Here is a 22,807-nt window from a genome sequence, read left to right as displayed (position 1 = left end):
AAACCTAATTCTAGAAAAAAATGAAAAGTAAACAGAGAAGCACACGGACTACACTTATAATCCATGTTTTGCAAGCTGAGCCACTATGTTTTGGCTAATATATTTCAAAGTTATACCAGCCTGGCGATAGCTGACTTAAAACTGAAAACTGCATGTCTTAAATACACTTTGATGTGAATCTAAGGTCACCACAGGTGATGCCTGATTTGTGGAAGTGACTAATAGTAACTTTCATTTACATCACTAAGTAAACTAAATCTGGGTCAAGTGTTTCTGAGCTGGGTGAGTTATAACTAAACAAATAGAGCTATTTATTTTAACAATGAAGCTTTCATTTGCAGTTGTAGTCAAAATGTTACATCCACTGGGTATAAATGTTGAAGCAATTTTGGGCCTTTGGTCAATTCGTTGAACTCTTCTTTTTCTACGGTGGAAAAAGAAAAGGGTAAATATATAGACGCAGTCGTTTAGAAATGAGCGTATTCTAGTTTGTTTTGTTTTCTGTTTTTAAATCACCAGAGATGTATGCAGTACAATCATTCCACCCTGGAAAAATAACAGTTTGAAGAAGTCATTAGGGGACCAAAATAACCTTGACATTCGTGTGCATGATGAATGTATGGGAACCCTAACTGTACATACCTGTTATGTTGCTTGTTTTTTTTCATATTCTGCAAATATCTTTTTCTAAGATGGAAAAATCCAACTCTCTATTTTAAACTTGAGTTATTTTTCAAACCCCAGATGTGGAGAAAAGATCGAATCCTGTTTGTCACTTTGTGACACCACTTGATGGAAGTATGGACCTGGACATCCCTCGTCCTGAGGTAAAGATGAAGAAGTTGTGATCATTGTGAGATGCACAGAGACTTGTTTTTTCTTTTCACTGAAATCATCCAGTTGTCCAGACACTCAAACCACTTTCTTGAAATTGATGTTTGTTTTCCTTTCCTGCTTCCTTTCTTTGTACCATATGCTTCTCGTAGGCTTCGTTTTAGTTCCTATCTCTTGCCTTCTCTCTTTTCCAGGCCATCGCTGCAGAGGGGAAATGCTGGAAAAGAAGAATTGAAATTGTCATAAGAGAATACCACAAATGGAGAACATACTTTAAGAAAAGGGTGCAGTATAGTTTTACTGAAACATTGTTTCTGTTACAAAGATGCTGAGAAATTTTAGTAGACATGTTGTTTGGCCATAAAGCATAAATATTTATTTAATGTTGAACTTGTGAACTCTTTTATAGCTACAGAAACACAAGGATGACGACCTCTCGAGCTTACTTAAGGTATGCAGCATTGCAACATGCTTAGGTCACTAACAAGACGTTAATATTAACATAATCATTAGTGTCAACATCTAACATCTGTTCAGCCAGATATTGATACTGATGAAATGAAACCACACTAACCCAGTCAACTTGAAATTATTTGTACTTAGAAGATCATCTGTGACTATGCATACAAGGCACTTATGATTGTGTGCATCTAATTTAGCTTGTAAAACTATGTACTCACTCACTCACTCATTCAGGGTCCCATTATACCCGGCATGTGGAATATTGTCACCTCTCCCATCATTTCCGCCAGTCGTGCACTTCTCGATGTGCACGACAAAATGTGTGTCGCGACACCTGCACACATACCCCCAGTCATCACAGCCATCCCTCAGTTTGATATCCGCTCTTCAACGAGCCAAGCTGCGTGGCGGTACCTTGTTCCTCTCCTTCAGGGAACAGAAGTTATAGATATAACCGTTCATTCCCTTTCATTCGATTCAGTTGATTCACTAGGTACAGCACACAGGTATGGAACATTTCTACACGCCCCACAGAGCAGCCACCGAACTAGGATCAGACCGCCAGCGCTTTAGCGTGTGGTAGACCCAGCAGAAAGGACATCATGAGCCACCAAAGGGGCTGTGACATCCAAATGATAGAACTGAACAAAAGTAATGCCCAACTAGCTGCAGCACAAATATCATGGCCCTTTCAAAAAGAGCCCATGATGTTTCCATTCCCATGGTGGAATGAACTCTCACACCCTGGGGCAAAGCAAGACTCTTGGTGCTGTACACCAGTGAGATGGCTTCTATAATCCAGTGGGAAAGCCACTGTTTAGGCAGAGCAGGACCTCTGGCTGGATTAGCAAAGCAGACAAACAACTGGTCACATAAACTCACATTCTGAGTAAAACCAGAATCAAACGTTATGCCAAGGTTCCTAACAGAGAATTTTGCCAAATAACCAAGAGGTCCAGGTGTCTCATTTATCCCAGACATGCATTATTCTTGTGCAAAGATAATTATTTTAGTTTTGTCTTAATTTAACTGAAGAAAACCATCCACCTGCCAGCCACTGCTTAACAGTGTCAGGGCACTTTAACAAACTGTGGAGTTTAGACATGAGCGCTGATGTCGAGGTGTGAGTGTCAAACCTATGGTTCAGGAGAATACTGGAGCAGCTACCTGTGCTGTAATGCTGACTATAAATGGATGTGGTTGTGTGATGTCATCACACAACCATGTGAAAGGACCAACATGCCGGGTATGGTGGCATCCTCACCCATTCAGCACTGTGCAAAAGTTTGAGGTGTTAAATTTAAAGCGGAGCTTTAAAGAAAATGAACCTGTTTATTAGTTTTACTCAAACTTCAGCCCAAAATAAAATCTGTATTTGGTGTTAGTGATCATTCACTTTAAAACAGCAACTGTTTTTCTGGGGGTTTATGTCAGCTTCTGTTCCTTCATGCAATCCCAGACGCAGTTCATGATAAAATTTGAGCTCTTTGTGGAGCCTAAAACATTTTATTTTTGTTTTGATGTGAGTGAATATGGATATAAAACCCCACTCATCTGTCCTCAGTACTTCCTCCGTGAAGACGTACAGTGTCCAGTCAAAAGTCATACAAACTGATATTTTATTTGACTACCTGTAGCTTTAATGACGGCACACATTTGCCATGGTGACATTTTAATAAGCCGTTTTCTCTTTTCAGTAAATAATCTCAGGGCATTTATTTCTATCAACAGTTGCATGAATTTTTCACCAACAAAGGTTTTGTGTTGATGCGATTCGAGTGGCAGCTTATAGTGCTGTGAATGTCTGCTCATATGTGTAAGTGGACTCGTATTTGTATAGCACATTCCTAATGACGCAGAGTGCTCAACTCACACACACATTCATACAGCAATAAGCTTTATTACCCTGAGCTTAAAGGTGGTATGACTTACAGCCGTATCACTCTCTGGTTCAGTGAGCATGGCATTTCAGTATATTCAGGTAGTCAGCTGACCTAAAACATTGCTTAAATAGGCCTGAACAACCGGAGCAACCCCAGATCACAACACCACCTCCACTAGGGATCATGGATGCATTACTTCAGCCATTTCTCTTCTTACCCTGCTTCATCTAGTATTGGTATGAGTCCGATGTTTGTGCTCCATAGCGAAATGAAGTCTTTTTTTTTTCCCAGTTAGTCTCACTAATTAGTGGTTTTCTCGAAGCTGCACAGCTGTTTAATTTCAGTCCCTTTAGTTCTCTTCTCATCATGTGTGGAAATGCTGTTACTTTTACTGTTATCAACATATCAATGACTTCTAATGTTTATTTATTTACTTTTTTAAGATTTAATTTCTCCAAATGTTTTTCCAGACATGATTGTTCAGGATTTCTTTTGATTTAATAGTATATTAGACAGTATTTAACTCAGTTTTACCCTTTTCAGTTTTTTTCTTTGCTTGATCTAGGACAATAATTTGGCTGAAATGGAGTAACACAATTTCCATGAGTATGGGATAGAAATGAGAAGCTAATCGCTGCATCATTTACAGTCAAATAACATGTTGCAAGCTGAAACATAGTAATCACTGCAGTAATTATCCAATTATTGGAAGACTCTTGGCTTTTTGCGTAGTTACATCCAGGTGGTGACTTATTTTGGGGGCTGGCCATTGCATGCCTGTTGCTGAGAAAAGAAGGAATGGGATGGGAATGTGTTTTCTGTTTCAAAGATGAAGCCAAAATAATGCAGGCTATATCAGCGAGGGAACAATGTTCACAGAGGACAGAGGAGTGCCCACTCTGAGTCGAGGACGAGTTCCTGCCCCAAGTGGAGGAGTTTAAGTACCTTGGGGTCTTGTTCACGAGTGACAGGAGAAGGGAGTGAGAGCTCGACAGACGGTCTGTTGTGGTGAAGAGAGAGCTGAGAGTAAAAGCGAAGCTCTCAATTTACTGGTCGATCTATGTCCCTACCCTCACCTGTGGTCACGAGCTGTGGGTAGTGACCGAAAGAACGAGATCACGGATACAAGCGGCGGAAATGGGCTTCCTCCAAAGGGTGGCTGGCCTCTCCCTTAGAGATAGGGTGAGAAGTTCGACCATTTGGGAGGGGCTCAGAGTAGAGCCGCTGCTCCTCCACATCGAAAGGAGCCAGTTGAGGTGGTTCGGGCATCTGACAAGGATGCCTCCTGGGCGAGGTCTTCCAGGCATGTCCCACCGGGAGGAGGCCCTGGGGCAGGACACACTGGATAGATTATATCTCTCGGCTGGCCTGGGAACGCCTTGGTGTTCCCCCGGACAAGCTGGAGGAGGTGGGTGGGGAGAGGGAGGTCTGGGCTTTTCTGTTTGGGCTGCTACCCCCGCAACCCGGCCCCGGATAAGCAGAAGAAAATGGACGGATGGATGTTTTGAGCTGCTTTTTATGTGTTGAAAAAGTATTCAGTATGGAGAGATCATTCGGACAAGTTCAAATGATTTACGAGATACAGAATTTGAATAAAAGCTATTTAGTGATTAGCCTGTGGAACAGCGGAGCAGTGACCCAGCAGTGACAGGAGTTTGGACAGGATCCTCTAAGATCTAGAGACTGATGGTGGTGAAGAGGGAAATGGAAGCTTTGATGGGGCTCTGAGACACCGGGGGGGAGGTGGAAGTGCATGAATGCGAGTCTGACATTACAATGACAGAAGAGCACTGAGATCTGAAGCATGCAGGAAGCAAGCTGATTGGGTCATAGAAGAAAATGATTGGACTAGAGTAATGATGTCAGTCTTGAGTTTGACAGCATGGAAAAGTAAATGTAAACAATAAATAAATAAATTAGCAGCCTGCTTGAATGTAGATCGAGGTTAATCTTTTAGGCTTCACTTAAAAGACTGAATTGTAGCTTGTATCGTTTAAAAAAACCAAACATCTAAAATGCATAAAATGAAATTTCCCATCAAACTTTTGCACAGTTCATGTAAATGAGGAGTTCACAATACTACGTGATGCTGCATGCTTGTGTGTTGCTAACTGGTGTGGTTACTGCATTTTGAACGCTCAAAGGGGCCGGAGGAGCAGTTATCCCTGTTTGGGGAAGTCTCTCCAGACATGCTCCGTGTCTCCTTTTATCAGGATGAAGAGGCCGCTGCACGCTGTGTGACTCGTCGTATGATTACTGAAGCGCCTGCCCCCATGGAGATGGACAACCTTTTCGATATGGACGTTTTGATGTCTGAGTTTACAGACACATTGTTCTCTACGCTGGCCTCACACCAGCCCATACCCTTCCCTAATCCGAGGGAGATTGGTAAGAAAATCAAGAAAAGATATGCTTGTGGAACTGGATCTCTTATATTTGCATAAACACAGCCATGCCGTGGCCCTTACTCCCCATAACTCTGCCTCTCCTGTCCAAAGCTCATGCAGGGAATGCTGACATGATCCAACCAGGACTCATCCCGTTACAGCCTAACTTGGACTTCATGGACTCATTTGATCCACTGCAAGGTAACAGTAAAGCACCACCCACAGCTGCATTAGGACTTGACACAGACTAATAGTGCACACTGTACAGAAATCAAGCACACATATTCTAGTAACTCTGCTACAGCAGTTGACCTAGCCTAACGCAAAAAGTAGTGTGGTTTTACTAACCTCTAGCTAACATAGAGACTCTTGTTCCAGACTTATTTCACAGCCTCCGTCAGCCCGCCTTCCCCTCTGTTTCCCCCACTGCATCATCTGTCACCCCTCTACCCAGCAGCAGCTCTCAGTCACAGGTAAACACAGATCCAAGGCTCAGTCCCTAACACACACCACCATAAAAACAGTCTGTTCAAGGAGAGTTTTTTTTTTTTATTGTCTTAGATTTAAAATTTCTTTGTATTTCTCCCACGTCTGCCACCAACTTTCTGCCTTACTGTAGTTAGACAAAAACAATGAAGTAACATAATAATATTACTAAACTGTTTACACAGCACTTTCATACATGACTTGCTCAAACTGATTAACATTTAATTCATAAAATTTTCAATAAAATTGTGTACTCTAAATAGCTCTGAATATTTGGCTTTTTTTTTCATACTTTCCTCCTTGAAGTTTCTCAAAAGTTTTTTAATCAGCCATGACTTGGCTTTAGTGAAAAAAATGTGTATCTTTTGGGTCCACGGTTAATTGTTTCTGGGTCCCTGTATGAATTTTAGCAACTCAGACAGTATAAAGGCTCATCATAGCCATGAAAAAGATATGCAGCGTTCGTGAAACCTGAACCTGGTTGAACCAGCAGACACTTTCAAAAGTGACATGAAGGTGTCACAGAGTTGCTGCACATCCATAATGTGAAACTCCTGTTCAACCACCAGTGCTATGGAGATCTGGTGGCTGTGATATTTAAACGGTGCTCAGTCGGTACAAAGTGTACACCACCACCACCACCAGCCTGAACCACTGATAGACAATAGATCATTGCTTTTATGTTACTTACCTCAAATCTGGACCCAACCACTCGAATGTTGCAGCAGAAATCAAAGCTTAGGCAACATGTTTTTTTTCTGTTGTCTCATATTGGTGAGTCTATATGATGGTCTTCTGCTGCAGACCAGCTGCTCTAAGAAATGCTCTTTTGTATACCTTGGGGTATTGCGTCACTGTTGCTTTTCTATGAGCTTAAAGCAATCTGGCCATTTTTCTCTGACGTCAATAAAGACATTTTCACCCAGAGGAACTCCTGCTAACTGGATATTTTACCTTTTTAATCATTCTCTGTAAACCCTACAGATGTTTTTGTGGGGAAATCCAAGCAGGTCAGCAGTTTTTAAAAAAACTCAGAGCAATCAACATCGATGCCACGTTCAAAATTACTTAAATCACTTTTCCTCCTTATTCTGAAATAGTTGTACTTAATAAAGTGTCCAGTGAACTTGTTTAAAAAAACAAGAAGCTTGTTTGACAATTATATATGCACACTGTCATAGTCCTGTCACTGTACTTCACTGTAACTGACTTTAGAAAACCAGTATTTGAAGACAGGACACGTACTACACTTTAAATACTCCATAAATAATCCTTTGGTACAGCACTTAATAATTCTGTTAAAACTATGACCTGTGAAATGAATAAAATAGTGTGGCTCAAAAATAAACTTCAGTATGAAGCAAATCAAAAATCTAAATAAGGTGAAAATATTTTTAAAATAAAAATTTCAATAAAGTAGAAACTTCAAATGAAAATTAAGGTACAGGATCAGTTAGCAGTGAGGTCAGTTATTAATTATTCAGAATATTTAGTATTATAAATCATGGATCCACTCCTGAAACTTTTACTACCGTTAGTTAAAGAGCAGGTATAACAGATGTGTCATCAGACAGTCTGTTTACTGTCATAAACTACAGAAGTGTGTCTGCTCTGTGTCATATTTTACTAAGTGTGCTTGTTTCCTTTTCATCCCTTGCCAGGCCCAGTTAATGTCCTCCATGCAGCTGACAACCAACCCCATCTCCCCTTCTAGCCCCATGTCTGTCCCCTCTCCCATGGCCAGTCAGTCAGGCGGTAGTAGCGATGTTGTCTATGCGCACAACTACATGTCCTTGTTCCCTGGGCAGGTGGCGCCCAGTGGTCAGGTTCCTTCTGTCGCTCAGCCGTTATCACATGATCCTCTGGTACAGTGCCTTCCAGGTCAGGACATGGCCTCAGCAGCACCCATGGTTACCTCACCCTTGAACAACACCTCAGTCTTGGATGAGACTGTAGCGGCATCTGTGATTACGCACACAGCCTCCTCTGTCACGCCGAGTGACTCTGCCACCACCTTCAGCCACAGCTCGGATTATAGCACCTTATCTGCACAAGCGCCAGGTCACCCATCCCATCTCCAAACCGTGGCTCCTCTGGCTGCCACTTCTGTACAGCAAACTCAGACTTTTGCTCTGCCTCGACCTTTACAGCCACCCAGTGCCAACAAAAGTCGGCCCATGCCAAGGATCGCTCCTGCTAACACCCTTCCCTCGTCTCAGATCATCCTCACAGGTCTGTGGTTTCTAAAATCAAGATCAGTATTTTATATCTGTAAAATAGAAATGTAAAATTATCATTTTCACCACAAGGTAGCGCTACAGTATGTCTAATGTAATGACTTAATGTTGTAACACACATATTTGAGTTACTGTAGCTTCACTTGTGTTAGAGTTTTAAGGAAAAAAGTACACTGAGGTAGTTATTTCAAGTATAGATGTTTTCATTTTAAATATGACAATCTTTGTAAGATGTATCAGGAAAAGCTGCTGAAAAGGAGGTTATACTCATCGATGACATTAAAAGACAGATGTAGTGTGCTGGTCTGAAATGCCAGTGTGGAAGTAGCCTAAGCCAGGAGGAGGCGAATCACCCTTTTGTAGAAAACCAAGACTTATTTGATCTTTGAGCTTAGCAAAATGTTTCTGATGAGCTCATCATATCAGTCGCTTCATTTTGTAAACTACAGAGCTACAGTTTCATTGTACTGTGGTCGCAGATTTTGAAGCCATCCTGATAACCTTCTCCCACCAACGATGTGGAGATCCAACCTCTTTAGATCCAATTAAAATCAAGAGATGCTCTGGAAAAGAGTAGAATTCTTGGAACAGAGTTTAATACACTGAATCATATGAACAGCAGGAAAAATACATACAGAAATCTAGCAAGAGAATTACATAGCAGAAAGCAAGCAAAGCAAAACCCCGGGGTGTACAGCCTTGAGCACAGACAGTAGAGCAACTCTGAGACGGACAAGGAGAAACAGCAGAGGGGAAAAAAGTACTGGGGGTGTCCACTGGTCCCCTAATATATAGGGACCCGTATCCCCGCCCCCTGCTGCTGGGTAACTTTCCCACCCGCCTTCCAGCCAAACACAGCTGCAGGGGTCAGGTAGCGGCCAAGGTCTAGGCCAAAGGCCAGTCAGGACTCTGACTACCCTTTCGATTTGGCTTATCACAATAGGTCATGACACGGTCAAACATCACACATTAACCCTAATTATTAAATCTTCACAATCTTATTTTATAATTACATAGGTTCTTAAAACACTTCTCTGTGTGTGTGCGTGTGTGTGTGTGTATTTTATCGTGATGTGTTCAGGATCTCTGTTACAATGTTACTGTTTTGGTTGTGCTGCATGAAAGACGTTGAGTGTGTATTAGGGAAGGTTAGTTACCGGAGAGTAAATTATTCAGGACAACTCTCCCCTTACATTAACTGCCCTGTTACTGTACCACCTTAATATACCATGGTGAAGCAAAATGTCTTGTGCTTAAGACTCTACATGAAAGTTAAAATATATATGTTCAGTGCACATAGATATATAGTGTATATAGTTACATAGTTATCATACAAAAATCCACCACAGTACTATTGTGCAAAGTACAATGACGATAAAAAGTTAAACTACACTAAACTTGGGTCTCCGTTAGAGTCAAAAAGAGTAAAGATCTGGGTTTAGGCAGTAGAGTGAGGTTGTCTTTTGATTGAAAAGAAGATAATAGATAAGCAAAAACTGTACCCTAGTTTCTAGGTCACATCCACAGTTTGTCACATTTGGTTTCAAAAAGCCTCAAGAGCTCCTGTCCACAAACCAATGAGCGAGGTTAATGTGGCTACAACCATATTTTATATACATCCTATGATTAGATTTCCCACAGAGCTTTCAGATCACTCTGTAACATTTGTGTATGTGTGTGTAAATCCTCTCAGGCCCTTTCCCAGGTCATGCCAATGCTGTGATTGTTACACCCACACCACTGAAAGCAGATTTGGTCCCTAACACAGGTGTGGTCATCACTTCTCCTGCTCTTGGACCGGTATGTTTGCAGCTTATTGTTTGAATTTATTTCCTACAGCTTTGTTAAATGAATAAATAAATAAATAAATGTGCCCCTTATAAATTGTAAGGTTTTATATCATATTATAACAAAACAAATCTAATTTTTACCATGTCTTAAAAATTAGGTAAGTACAACCTCAGATGAACAACAAGACATGAGAAATCATGTTGTTTGATAATTTATTTTGGAAAAATGTAACCAAAATGCAGAAGCAGTGTGAGAAATGTGATTCTATAGCTTGCAGAATCACATTTAGCAGCAATAACCTAAAGTACATTTTCTGTGCCATCTTCAGTGTCTCATATCTTTGTGGATTAATTTACACTCTTCTTTATAGTGTTTGCAGGTATTTGTTTACGCACACATCTCTTGCCACACTAATTGCCACGTTTTTAAATCCTTAACTGGTCTGGCACCTGTATATTTGTGAAATTTGTTCGAAGGCCGTCTTTTTTTTTTTTTTTTTCTTTTTTTTTTTTTCTTTAAGTAAAGAGGATTGATATTTATTGCAAAGTTTCTTTCATGTTTTTATATTTATTTTTTGGATATTTTCATGTATCTCAGGCATCTGGATTTCACGTCGTGCCTCAGAAGTCTCAGACGATTGTTCCCAAAGAAAAATCATTTTCCTCTAGCCGCAAAAATCAGAAGGGTTCCTGCAGTGTTGGTGAGAATTAATTCAGAAAGTTACTTTAAACTTCACCTCCACAACGTGTTAAAACCTGTTTTGTTTTTTGTTCCTTTTCTTTTCAGTTCCTAATCAGCCACAATCTGGACAAAGGTCGCCCTGCGGGTTAGATCAGGTTCCTAGCCCACAGTCGTTACCCAGCCCACAGTCATTAATCAGCAGTACCAGTCCAGTTTTGGTGAAGAACGAGCAACCTCAGGTTTGTATTCGTGTGTTTTCAAACATAAAACTCAAACTTAAATAAGTTTGATCATGTTTGAATAGGACTGAAATCCAACTTTACATGTAAAACATCTTAATTAACTGAGATTGACCTTAATGCACGGATTACACCGTCATGGGGCATTTCCGATGTTTCTTTTTAACATTGCATACAATCTCCATAATACTGTCTAATCCTTTGTGCTGTTGTATGACAGATCCGGAGGACCACACACATATCTGCTGAGCAAAAGAGGCGATCAAACATAAATATTGGCTTTAAGACACTCTGCAACCTGGTTCCTGCTCTAAAGTCCCAATCAAATGTAAGCAGGCGTACCTGTATGTTATCATGAAATGTCCAGAACCATGTTTGCCTCTAATGCCTGATTTGTTAATTAAAAACATATTTATTAACTTTGTGCTTTTAGATCAGTAATGCAGTGACGTTACAGAAGACAGTGGAGCACATTATGAAGCTCCAGCAGGAAAGGCAACAAATGCAGGACGAAGTTAAGAGACTACGAGAGGAGATTGAGGAGCTCAACACCTCCATTAGGTATGTTTAAACATTTTGTATCATGTCTTAAACATTGAGCACTGTGCACAAGTCTTTTATATTTCAATTTTTCTTCTAAGGAGCCAGAGTTTTTACAGTGGTCTTGAGTAATAGTTCTCCTGGATTTTTGATGTTTTTTCAAAGTTTATCTTTGGACATTGGCTGCTTTTTCACATTTTTTCAGTCCAGTTCTTGCACATGACCATTTTCAGAGCCATGTTTTATTTGTTTAAGCTACTTAACGCTGAACTATGAATCATTCAAGGATACAAAGGTACCTGAATCAAGCGCCTACAACTTTAAAAATAATCAGTTTTAAATTGTGTCTTTAGGCACTTTGTCACTAAAAATAAATTATTTGATCCCCTTTTTTGTTTGTTATGACTTAGATAATACAGTCTAACCAAGTCATATCATTAAAAAATGAAAAAGTTGTTTAGCAATCACTTTTTCACACAGGGCCATGTGTAGGTCCCCCCCCCCCCCCCCCCCCTTAATAATAAACATCTTCATTTAGAAAATGCATTTTGGGTTTACTTATGTAGTCTTTGTCTAAAATTTACATTTGAAACCTTTAAGTGTGGCAAACACAAAAAAGAGAAAATCAGGAAGGGGGTAAACACTTTTTCACACCACTGTATCTAATTAGCAACAGCTTTTTCATCATAACAGTGATCCCAAACACACTGCTGAATGTGCCGATGCAGCTTGGTGGATTGCCGGAGCATTATGACTACCGTAGTCAGGAGTCTCGTGGAGTAATCTGGGTCCAAAACTCCGTCTGTTTCAGGTCCCAAAGTCAAACGAACACTGTGGCATCACCGTCTAAATGATGTGCTACGTAATCGCTGGCAACACAGCTACGTTAGCATAACATAAACACAGTGAAGCTGGAGGATAAACGCTAACTTTTTTCCACTCTATAAAAGCTAGCGTGAGGGTTCCTGATGTTTAGGGACAAATGCAATCACATGGTAGGATTCTGTAAACGGACCAAACTTCAGTCAGTAGAACAACTGAGATAATCCATCCACAATATGAGATTAGTAGTGATGTACTGTTTTCCTTTCAGATCCGATACCAAGAAGATTTCAGGGTGGTATCCACGATACTGATCTGATACCGATACTTTATACAAAAACGTAATGTTTTATTGTACAGTGGTCCCTCGCTATAACGCAGTGGATTTCACCTATGACAGGTTATTTTTGGAACGTAACTCCTGCGATAAACGAGGGACCACTATATTTTAAATTATGGCTTCATAATGGTCACAGGACATCAGACTACTTGTTCTTATTGCTTAATAATGCAGAATTATCATACAGACATAAAAAACCTGAGGTTGTGTATTTGAACACGTTGCCTGCCTGCAGCACTATAGGACTCCGCAAGAGATGTCTGTCTCGCCCTAGCGGGACCTGTCCCACTCCTCTCCAGTTCACCTCAACATAAGTTTCTCATATTCTGTGATATGATTTACTCTGAGGTGTTTGACGAGGTTAGTGGTGTTGCCACAACACCTCACTGTCTTGCCACATGTATCGCAAACCACGTCTTGGCTGTTTGTGAAGGTAAAATACGTCCACACATGACACTGTTTACGCTCAGCCGTTGTTGTGAGTGTGCACGCCAAGGGGCTGCGACACATTTATACAACCGTATTTCGCATATGACCATGAAAGGCAGAAGAGGAAGTAGTTCCTTCCAAGTTAGACGATCCAAATGATATAGTTTCTTTCCACTGTGTTCCTGTTAATGATAAACTAAAAATTTACCCCAAATTAGTAAAATATTGATATTTTAATATGAGAATCAATTCTGGAACATAAATAAGTGGTATCGGAGGAATCAATATTTCAGTATCGATCCACACACCACTAGAAGTTAGTCATTAATATACTGCACCGACATGGGAATAGAGCAGCTGTGAGAGAATTCAATATTAATTAATCAATGGTACAGAAGTGGAGGAAGCAAGAAGAATGAGTTGAGTAAAATTTGATTTATCTGACTGTTTTGTTTCACTTAATGCACCTTATAATCCGGTGCGCCTTATGGTCCGAAAAATACGGTATGTTTGCACAGGTTTCAGTACATTGCTGCACCGACCAAAATGTAAGGAAGTAAAGAGTGGCTCGAGACTTATGCACAGTACAGTACTAAACATGCACAGCGATCTGATGTATTAACTCTGAAATCTTTCCTCACTGCAGCTTGTGTCAGGAGCAGCTTCCTGTGACGGGCGTACCGATGAGACGACATCGCCTCGACCACATGCAAGAGAAGTTTAATGAATATGTGAAGAACCGCACACTTCAGAACTGGAAGTTCTGGATTGTATCCTTCTACAAGCTAGCTGATGTAACAGTTTTTATTTTTTGAGGGAGGCTTTTGTGTCTCCCACTTGAAACTAGAAAGAGAGGCACCTCACTGAGATCTGAATGATAAGTTGCAGGAAATACACAGCAGAGGCAGAAGCAGGCTTCCGACAGGAGAAGTTACGCGTAAGTTATTTTCTTAAGAAGGGTTTAGATAAAACTGGTGCCTCATACAGCTTTTAAATTTCAAAGTTTTCAGTCCATGAAATATTAAAAGTATTCATATATAAATAACCTAAAATAAATAGGTACTGTGTTGTATCAGATAGCAGAGGGATTGGTTTGTTTGTTATCTACCAGAGTCCAATTAGCCTCCCCTCACACAAGACCAGAAGAGTTTATAGATCTGTATTGACTTTGTATTATGTGAAGGGGAATCTTTATTTATTTATTCAGTTTAATATTCTACAGTTGCACCTCCTCTCCCCTTAAAAATTTCTCAATTATTAAGAAAAGACCCAAAGAAAATAAATTCCTTGCGTTTGTCTGGTTTCTTCTAATTTATCACCAGTGACTCTGAAGCAGGGAGTTTGTTTTTAGGAGCAGTAATTATCCCAGATAAAGTTTCTTGTGTTTTAGCCCTGTTGCTGTAGTGCAGGTTACTAGCATGTGGGCTGCTTTTCAGGCCCATTCGGACCCGGACCTATATCCAAAACAGATTTAAAACCTGATGGGATGCTTCTGTTTTAACTGGTGCAGGTTTTCTGGTCTTTACAGCAGTGGTTCAGTGGCTGAAGAAACACGCAGAACAATCGGATGTGACTTAGCTATCTCACATGATATCGTTTAGCCAATCAACTCTGTGCATTCCGGGGGATGCACACGGGGACTCTGCAGTGCCAACAGCTGAAAAGACAGTGAAAAGAAAGTGACAAATATAGAAAAAAGACAGGGAGTGATACAGACGACTGTGCTGGCGAAGGCCGAGACAAAGAAAACGGAGAGAAAAATAAGTAACAAATGGTGCTGGTGCAAAAAACAAAAACATTGGACAGTGGAAATAGAGGATTAAATGGCTGAATGCTGGACTTCTACACATCCAATCAGGCGATCTCCTAACAAATGTGATCCTGAAGGAGCAGTTTGTAAAAAGTGACTATTCCACTGTATTTGACTTGACACACAAATGCAAGGTTTTCTACAAAGTGAATATAATCAAACTAAATATTGCTCCAGGCTCACAAATGACCACCTCCACATGTGTATGAATGGCTCTGACTCCAGTCCAGGACAAACTACAGTTCTGAGCCAAAACATGGGAAAGAAAGCGAGCCACTAAAACTGTTCAGCTGTTAGGATGTTTATTATTTTTAAAACCAGTGGAGACTGTTCAGTCAGGATGTGAAACAGAAAAGGGGAGGTCTATTTACTTTTTCTATTTCGGATGTTAGGTCTCCCATAACTGCTGGGCCACTGTAACCTTCACCCTCCACATCTTCCCGCCCTTCTCTGAGCCCTTGGAATTTCTTAAGTTTCTTGTGTTCCTGATGTTGCTGTCATTCGGAACTGCTACATCTGTCATTATAAGCTGTCTCCTTCTGTTTGCCATGGATGTTAGTTGCCTCATCCTGGACTGTGGTGCTGACACTCACCAGTCCCCAGCCTCCTTCCTTCTGCTTGGCATACAGCCTCAGGATGCTGGACATGAGGTGAAACCCTGCATGCATGCATGCATGCATGGTAAGGAGCTTCCTTTTCTTGATATCAGTGGCTTCTATCTCCTCCTCTGGCCAGCTTATTATCCCAGCAGGGTCTGATCACAGGCAGGGCATAGGTGTTATTACCCCCTCAGTTCTTACTACCTTCCCTCTCTATGTTATCATCAAACTACTTTTCTCCAGGCCGGACAACATTCCGATGTCACTGCTGTATATCCTGGTGGTGTGGATCAGTGAATTGATGTCTTGTTCACTCTCGGCATACAGCTTGATGTCATCCATACAGGAGGTGGCTGAAAACTGCTCCATTCCACAGTCAGTATTTGTAGCCTGTAGGTTTGGGCGATATATAAAAATTTTCCAGCCGACAATTGTCAGTCCAATAATCGATGATGGGCGATATATTCGCGCATGCACATATCCTCCGTGTAATCATGCACAGACTGATTTCATGTTTATAATACAGAAGAAGTCCAAACATGGATGAACTAATTTCCCCAGAAAAATTGGGGCTGTCAGCGTTGGCGCAGCATTAATGCGGTCATCACAATTAACATGATTAAAAATTTTAACGCGCTAAACCCATCTCCATCAACAAGCATTTGGGCGCACTCTGAGGAAGGTGCATTTGCTCACGAATAAAAGAGGGTGCTGTTAAAACAGCGCTATTATTTATTTTTATTTTTTTTTGTTGACTGCTTCTATTAGCTCCATCATCATTAGCAAACTTGCTCATGGGCAAATAAATGAATAAATCGCCCTTGTGAAAACGATCACCGATAGTTGATATATTCGTCCAATCACCCAACCCTAGTAGCCAGTCTTGTCAATGATCTCACTGAGGGGGTTCAGGCCGATGCAGATGCATCCCCATTGAGTTCCTGATGAAGGCTCTTAGGGTCCTGTTGATCTTGTATAGTTCTAGGCATTCCAGGATCCAAGTGTGGGACATTGAGTCATCGGCCTTCTTGTAATCTATTCTTCTAGTCTTCTCTTAAATTCATTAGCCAATGAGCTTTGCTACCCATATGCTCTTCCAGTATTGTTCCGTCTCCAGCCTTGGTGGTGCTGCTCTCATATTGTTCCCTTGCCACTGAAAGTACACCTTGGCTGGTTCTGTGGAGAACAGCTACTTTATTCTCTGCCTTCTATCTCTCTGGTTTACCTCTTCAAGCAGCTGGCCAAAGTTGTGAGTCTTTTCTTGGCAGTTTCCAAAGTGTTAGGTATGGACAGCTCGCTGTACTTCTTAAGTACCTCCCTGCAGTTCTGATAGTTGGCTAACCACTCTCCTTCTCCAATGGAGGGTACTGCTCCTTGTGGATGTTCAACTTGTAGCCAAGCATCTCATTGATCACTGCTGCTGTAGTGTAGATCAGCTTGTTTGTCTCAGTATATATCTTAATAACCCTGTATTATGTATATATGTGTGTGAGAGAGAACCTAGCATCCTAGTAGGGAAACCTTCAGGTATTTATTTACCTTTGCTCTCCAGGTCAATAATGTAGTAGGGTTGATAATAAGACTTCAACTGTATCAAAACCACACACTGCATTTTTAATACCTCTTGGCCTTTTACATTTAAAGCCTATTTTGATAAGTTGTGTAATCAGATTTAAAGTTCCTCCTTGACTGTCATACATTCAGTTCAGCATCATTATCAAGCCTCTTTTTGATTCTTTCAATGGGATGGTGTCAACAGCAAGCAGAGCAGAGCTTTGTCAGACCACGCTGCAATGGCTGGATCGTCACTGCTCGCTTCCAGCACTCAGACCCAGTAAGTAAAATAACCGACATGCTCTGACATACAAGTGGGGGGGGGAAAGTCCTTTACGTCTTCATTCCACCTACTGTTTGCAAGAGAAGTGGATCAGCACTTTTGGATGATTTTTGACCCCAAAGGGGCTTTCTTCCATCTGCACAGCTTTGACTATCTTTCACCATCTCTGTATATTCCTGCCTTTTAATCAGAAATCACACAACCATGACACAACAGGAAATTCAACATTGTAGCACAGTTTTTGAACGATATGATAACTCACTTGAGGGGTAATCACAGTAACTTTGTTGTAATTACAATGAGTGCATCTGATTATTACATAGCATTTTCTTCCACTAAAAATGCTACGTCCTGATGAACAGAGGCAACTTTTTGAGATTTGTGACATGGCGTGTTATGCTGTTGGAAGCAGTCTTAAGAAGATGGGTACACAGAGGTCACAACAGTCTTATAAACAGCATGACAGCATCACAACACACAGAACAGCAAGACAACGCAAAGCAATCCCCGGGGTGTAGCGCCTTAAGTGCCAACAGCAGACAGACAGATGAAAGATGAAGACAAACATACCCACACTTGTCAGGGCTGAGGCTCCTTTATATTGAGAGGCATCTACGGCTTCTCCTCTTTTTGTTATGTAAGCTCCCAAAATTTGACTTTAATTTCCACTTTGATTAAATTTTTCCCAATTTGTGTGAAATCATTCTCTTTAAAAACAGTTACACATTAGATGTATTTATTCATGTCTTACTTTGATCAATGTGTCAGTTTACACAACTTTCCCAGACCTCATCGTCCATCATCTTTATAGCTCATTTTGACAGCTTTATGGCCAAGGTCAGGTTAAAGCGTCAGGATCATGGTTGTTATGCCAGCTTTGCAGCAAAATGCAATTAGTCCTCCTTGATATTTTTATGGCTTTAAAGGAGTTGTAATGCCAAAGTTATCAATTTCACTAATTTATGGTAACTTCAGACTTCAGTTTGGGCTGTCAAAGCTATAATCTACCAATATGTCACAAACCTGACCTAAGTATACTGGTCACAAATAATTTGTGTATGTTTCGACTGCTTAACATGGGCACTCCCTAAAATATAAAGCACTGTAGTACAAGTATATAGTGTATACCAGTATATATCATTTCAGAGTCTACATGCCATGAGAAACATCCCCTACAGGTAGACATAGTCAGCAACGATACTAATGGAGGCTGAGAAGTTTAAATGATGCTCAAATGGTAGTAAGGGGCCCAAAGTGTGCCAAGAATATGTCTACAACATCCCCATCATTAGACCACAACTGATCCATTGGAGCAAGGCAGGACATGACGCTGGTTTTCTTGTTGTTTGTACCAAATTCTGACCCTACTGTAAAAATACTGCAGCAGAAATCAAGATGCATCACGCCAGGCAACATTTTTCTCCAGTTTTTGTGAGAGTCTTTGTGAACTGTAGCCTCAGTTTCCTGTTAGCTGACAGAAGTGGCACTACATATGATCTTCTGCTGCTGGAGTTCATCTGCTTCAAAAGTGCTGCATACATCGGCTATAACCAGTGGCTGTATAAATTACTTTTGCTTTTCAATCAGCTCACAGCAGATTGGTCATTCTCTTCTGACCTCTGGCATCAACAAGCCGCTCACTCTCTGTAGTATTTTATAGTTTGTTCTCTGTATGAGATGGTTGGTTAGAGGCAAATCCCAGCGGTTTTTGTGATATTAACACCAGTTAGTGTGGCACCAATGACCATGTCACATTCAAAGTGACTTAAAATCACCTTCTTTATGCTGATGCTTGATTTGAATTTGACCAGGTCATGCAGTCAACCAAAACTCAGATTAAATCAGAGCAAACTACATGCGGCTCTAAATGGAAAGCACACGGGCATCTGTTTGTGCAAATATCAACCATTTGTTTTAATGCAATTCATTTGGGCTTGTTTTTCAGTGGTCCTAAGTACTCTTCGCCAGCTGTGCACTACCACGTCCATTCTCAGCGATCCATCCGTGCTCCCTGAAGAAGCCATCCAGGCCGTAACACAAACAAACTCTTAGATTCCTCCTGGAAGTGACCCAGAAGCCACCTGAACTTTTTTTTTTTAACCATCATAACATATCACTGGTTTGCCTTGTAGCCTTTCAGCAAGCTCAGTCTTCCACAAATCCCAGAAAAGAGACTATGTTTGACTTTTGGGAACGAGACACATGGTGCACCAAACAAAATGAGTGCAAAAATGACTTTTTAATCATATTTAAATAGAAGTAACTATGACTATCTTTAACTTTCAGATGATTTTCCTCTTTTAGTGTATTAGAAGCTGGCCCATGTCGTTTTTATGTCTTGAAAGCAACAACTTGTATTTAAATTTAAGTTACATTTAAAAAATGTTAAGTCGCAAGATTGTGTTTCAAAAAGGGAAATGCTGAATGGGAAGTTTGTTCTCTTATGCAGTATAAGGACATCATTTCTTTCCTTTCACAAGATTATCAGATGTTTTTTGTTTTGTTTTGTTTTTTTTAATCTAGCTAGAAGTACAATTTATTTTATTTGGAGGTTCAAACGCCTCCCATTGAGGAGATTGAAATATATTAAAGTTGAATACTTATATGTTGGAATTTGCCTGTCCTGTTCTGTTCACCGTCCCTTGTTTACTCAGGTGAATGTTATCTTGTTCATAGCAGTTTTTTTCCGTCCCTGCTCTGCCCATTTCTACTGAGCTCACCTGCAAACAACACAAGGATGAACGTTGCAGGCCGCAGCACGATGCCGCAACATTACTGTCAGCGCCCACAAGACGCGTAACTGAACTAGCAGTACAGATTTTGCATACACTACTGTATATTCCCGCATCTACAGTGTTACAGGATCTTCAGTGTGCAGTAGGGGTCTTTCTGGTTCTTTACTGATCACTCAGGGCTACGCTAATCATCTAAGAACAAGTCGAGCCAGGATCCTTCTCAGCAGGAACACGTACTGTCTGTAAGGGTACAGGTTTCACTTATATGCTGTTTCTTTCCTTCTCACGGGTACACGTGTTCAAAGCAAACACAGATAAAAAGCAATGCATTGGAGGAAGCGCAAAGAAACACACCCAAAGCCATATCCAAGAGTATTCTCAGTCTGTTGTGTTACTGGCATAATGTTTTTATGGAGTACTCTGCTTTGTGGAGAGCTTGAGGGTTAGACACTGTGAGTGCAGCTGGCAGCCTTGAGGTCAAAGTGTGCCTGCATGTGATCTTTGCCAGCGGATTCGTCTCTATCTTCTTTTGTGGTTCAGCACTCCTCAGGCAGATGTTGTGAGTTTGTTTTTTTTTTCTTTTATTGTGCAGAACAACTGAGTTTACAGTAGCACAACGCACCATGTTTAATAGATGAATGTGCAGCTTTTTGTGTGTGCAGTTCTTTTCTTTTTTTTATTTATGATTGGATTGCACGAGTCTTTTATAGGGGAAGTTGTGCTCTTGTGTTCCTCTGTAGGCTGCTCAGTTCACAAAAAATGGAGAATGCAGTGATGAACACTTAAATGAACAGTTTGGTGTTGCGAGTCAAATATATAGAGTTCAGATATGATTTACTACTATTTGATGATGAAGATGCACCTCTGAATGCAGCTAGGCTTTCTCTTTAAATAGTTTTGTAGTTGTTTCTCCTCTTTTGATGATGTCTCTGTGCCGTTTCTCTCCTGTATTACACCGTTTTCTTTCCTTCTCTCTCTCTAGTGATCTTTACTTTTGTGTTTCTTTGTGTGGATTTGTTTTGGATGATGTACAGGATGACGCAGATTGGATCTGCTTATGTTCGACTCCCAACATTTAGTATTGTATTGTTGGTTTTATGAAGAAAAGATATTTTCTTATGCTGGATATGACTGTTTCTTTGTGCTCTTCCCAAATGTCTACATGTAACATGATGGAAAATGCCTTAAATGATTCAGAATCACAATAAATACAACAAAACTGAAAACTTTGTCTTCTCATCACTTTAATTTCAATACAAAACATTTGCTCAATAGAATCCATGACCAGGTATCAGATTTAACTAAATATTTTCAATAAAAGAGAACATTAGTAGCCGACCAATCAGTGAATTCTAAACGTAGCTTTGCCGAGCCATTTGTCCACAAGCTCCAGCAAGCACTTGGTGTACACATAGCTGTCCAAGTCCTGCTTGAAGGAGGGTAGTCTGCATGTGTGGGAGACCGTATTGCCGGTCCAGAGATGCACCACATCACGTATGATCTGGCAGATGTAGTGCAGCTGTGACGACAGCTCCGGGGTGAACTTTGACACCTTTGCCATGTAGCACTCGAAGGAGCTTAGCTGGTGAGCGGTGAGGTGCCGCTGCTCCGGCTTGATCAGCTCTGAAATGTTCAGGGTGAAGCAGGTGATGTTGGGAAGCAGTCCAAAAGCATCCTGCAGGAGAATCCATGAACATACAACTCAGTAACTACTCATCGCTGTTTGTGTGAAACTGATGATGATGTGTTGTTATTTTTGTAACACAAACGCATGCAAATGATCCACAGAAGAATTTGAAACTGACAGACGGTTCAAATACAGCTCTTAATTCATCACTTTCAGTCCCAGGAAGAGTTTATTATGCCTTTCTTTGTTTTCTAATGTAAAGTTATGTTTACATTTTTTTTTAAACCAGCTGCTAAAAATAGAGCAAAAGTCTTGATAATGCCTTTAAAGCATCAACATACACTCATGGTCTGTGGTGTCACCAGCTCCTCATGTCCATATAATCAAGGGAGCACAGCCTACAACTGGTATTGCTTGTAACATCCTAATACCAGTGTATGCACCTCAAATAACCTGATATGACTATAAAAGCTTTAATTTACTAAACCAGTGGTGGACTACCTATAACACCGTTTACCAGCTCAGTTTAGTTTCAGCAGAGACAGAATCAAGTTAAAAACATCAGTTTCTTTTATAAAGTCTAAATTCTTCCCTCATTATGTAATACTAATGATCTTTGTAAGCATCAGAAGCTTTACCAAGTGCTCCAGCGCGCTACGTATCTTCACCCTAATCATCCGGATGCTGGCATTCAAGGCACGCTCGGCTGCCCTGTTTCCAACAGCCTCACAGTTTGCTTTCACAGCCAGCAGGCAGAAGAAGATAAGGACTGCAGCAGCAGCATGAAAGGGAACACAGTGGAGATTAATTAGATTGATTACACTGAGCAAGTTTGCCGACCAAAAACTCGAGTCGAGCTGCAGCCTGCTTTCAAATGACACAGCCTCACTTCAAGATGCTTACCAGCACGGAAATTCATGACAGCAGGAGGCTTTGGTTGACTGCAGGCTCTAATGAGACACTGTGGTCCATCTTTCAAGGATCACTTTTATTAGAACTCCTGAGATAAAGATCAGGCTTTTAATATTTTCCTCTGCGTGCAGCTTTGAAAATAAGAAAACTTTAGGA

At 40.7% G+C, this 22,807-nt stretch overlaps 2 protein-coding genes across 3 annotated transcripts in view; one reads left to right on the top strand and one right to left on the bottom strand.

The window, feature by feature from the left end:
- mlxip (MLX interacting protein) overlaps positions 1-21,347 on the top strand; it is a 28,288-nt gene extending 6,941 nt beyond the window's left edge. The window contains exons 3-17 of one of the 2 annotated variants that reach the window (XM_086314447.1): positions 745-827; positions 1,029-1,118; positions 1,244-1,285; positions 5,393-5,567; positions 5,678-5,767; positions 5,945-6,039; positions 7,714-8,284; positions 9,983-10,089; positions 10,678-10,780; positions 10,867-11,000; positions 11,221-11,328; positions 11,434-11,561; positions 13,778-13,901; positions 17,245-17,374; positions 19,323-21,347. In XM_086314447.1, coding sequence (XP_086170573.1) covers positions 745-827; positions 1,029-1,118; positions 1,244-1,285; positions 5,393-5,567; positions 5,678-5,767; positions 5,945-6,039; positions 7,714-8,284; positions 9,983-10,089; positions 10,678-10,780; positions 10,867-11,000; positions 11,221-11,328; positions 11,434-11,561; positions 13,778-13,901; positions 17,245-17,374; positions 19,323-19,429 — 2,087 coding nt within the window. In that variant the 3' untranslated portion in view covers positions 19,430-21,347. Of the gene's footprint in view, positions 1-744; positions 828-1,028; positions 1,119-1,243; positions 1,286-5,323; positions 5,568-5,677; positions 5,768-5,944; positions 6,040-7,713; positions 8,285-9,982; positions 10,090-10,677; positions 10,781-10,866; positions 11,001-11,220; positions 11,329-11,433; positions 11,562-13,777; positions 13,902-17,244; positions 17,375-19,322 lie in introns of both variants that reach the window. The other variant, XM_086314446.1, reaches the window with a different exon arrangement.
- A 102-nt stretch (positions 21,348-21,449) lies between these two features.
- LOC147317470 (uncharacterized) lies at positions 21,450-22,485 on the bottom strand. Its single transcript, XM_086314449.1, has 2 exons — positions 22,378-22,485; positions 21,450-21,787 (listed from the first exon to the last, which is right to left on the bottom strand). Exons 1-2 carry the CDS (start codon positions 22,414-22,416, stop codon positions 21,455-21,457), a joined length of 372 nt encoding a protein of 123 aa, XP_086170575.1. The 5' UTR covers positions 22,417-22,485; the 3' UTR covers positions 21,450-21,454.
- Between the last annotated feature and the right edge of the window lie 322 nt (positions 22,486-22,807).

Source organism: Aulonocara sp. 'chitande type north' Nkhata Bay, linkage group LG12 (genome assembly GCF_057382095.1).
Source record: "Aulonocara sp. 'chitande type north' Nkhata Bay isolate Kocher_YH1m ecotype deep benthic linkage group LG12, A_spYH_male_GT1.1, whole genome shotgun sequence".
In the NCBI taxonomy this organism is placed as follows: domain Eukaryota; kingdom Metazoa; phylum Chordata; class Actinopteri; order Cichliformes; family Cichlidae; genus Aulonocara; species Aulonocara sp. 'chitande type north' Nkhata Bay.
The sequence above is the reverse complement of the archived record's forward strand: the minus strand, read 5'-3'. Positions and strand labels throughout refer to the sequence as shown.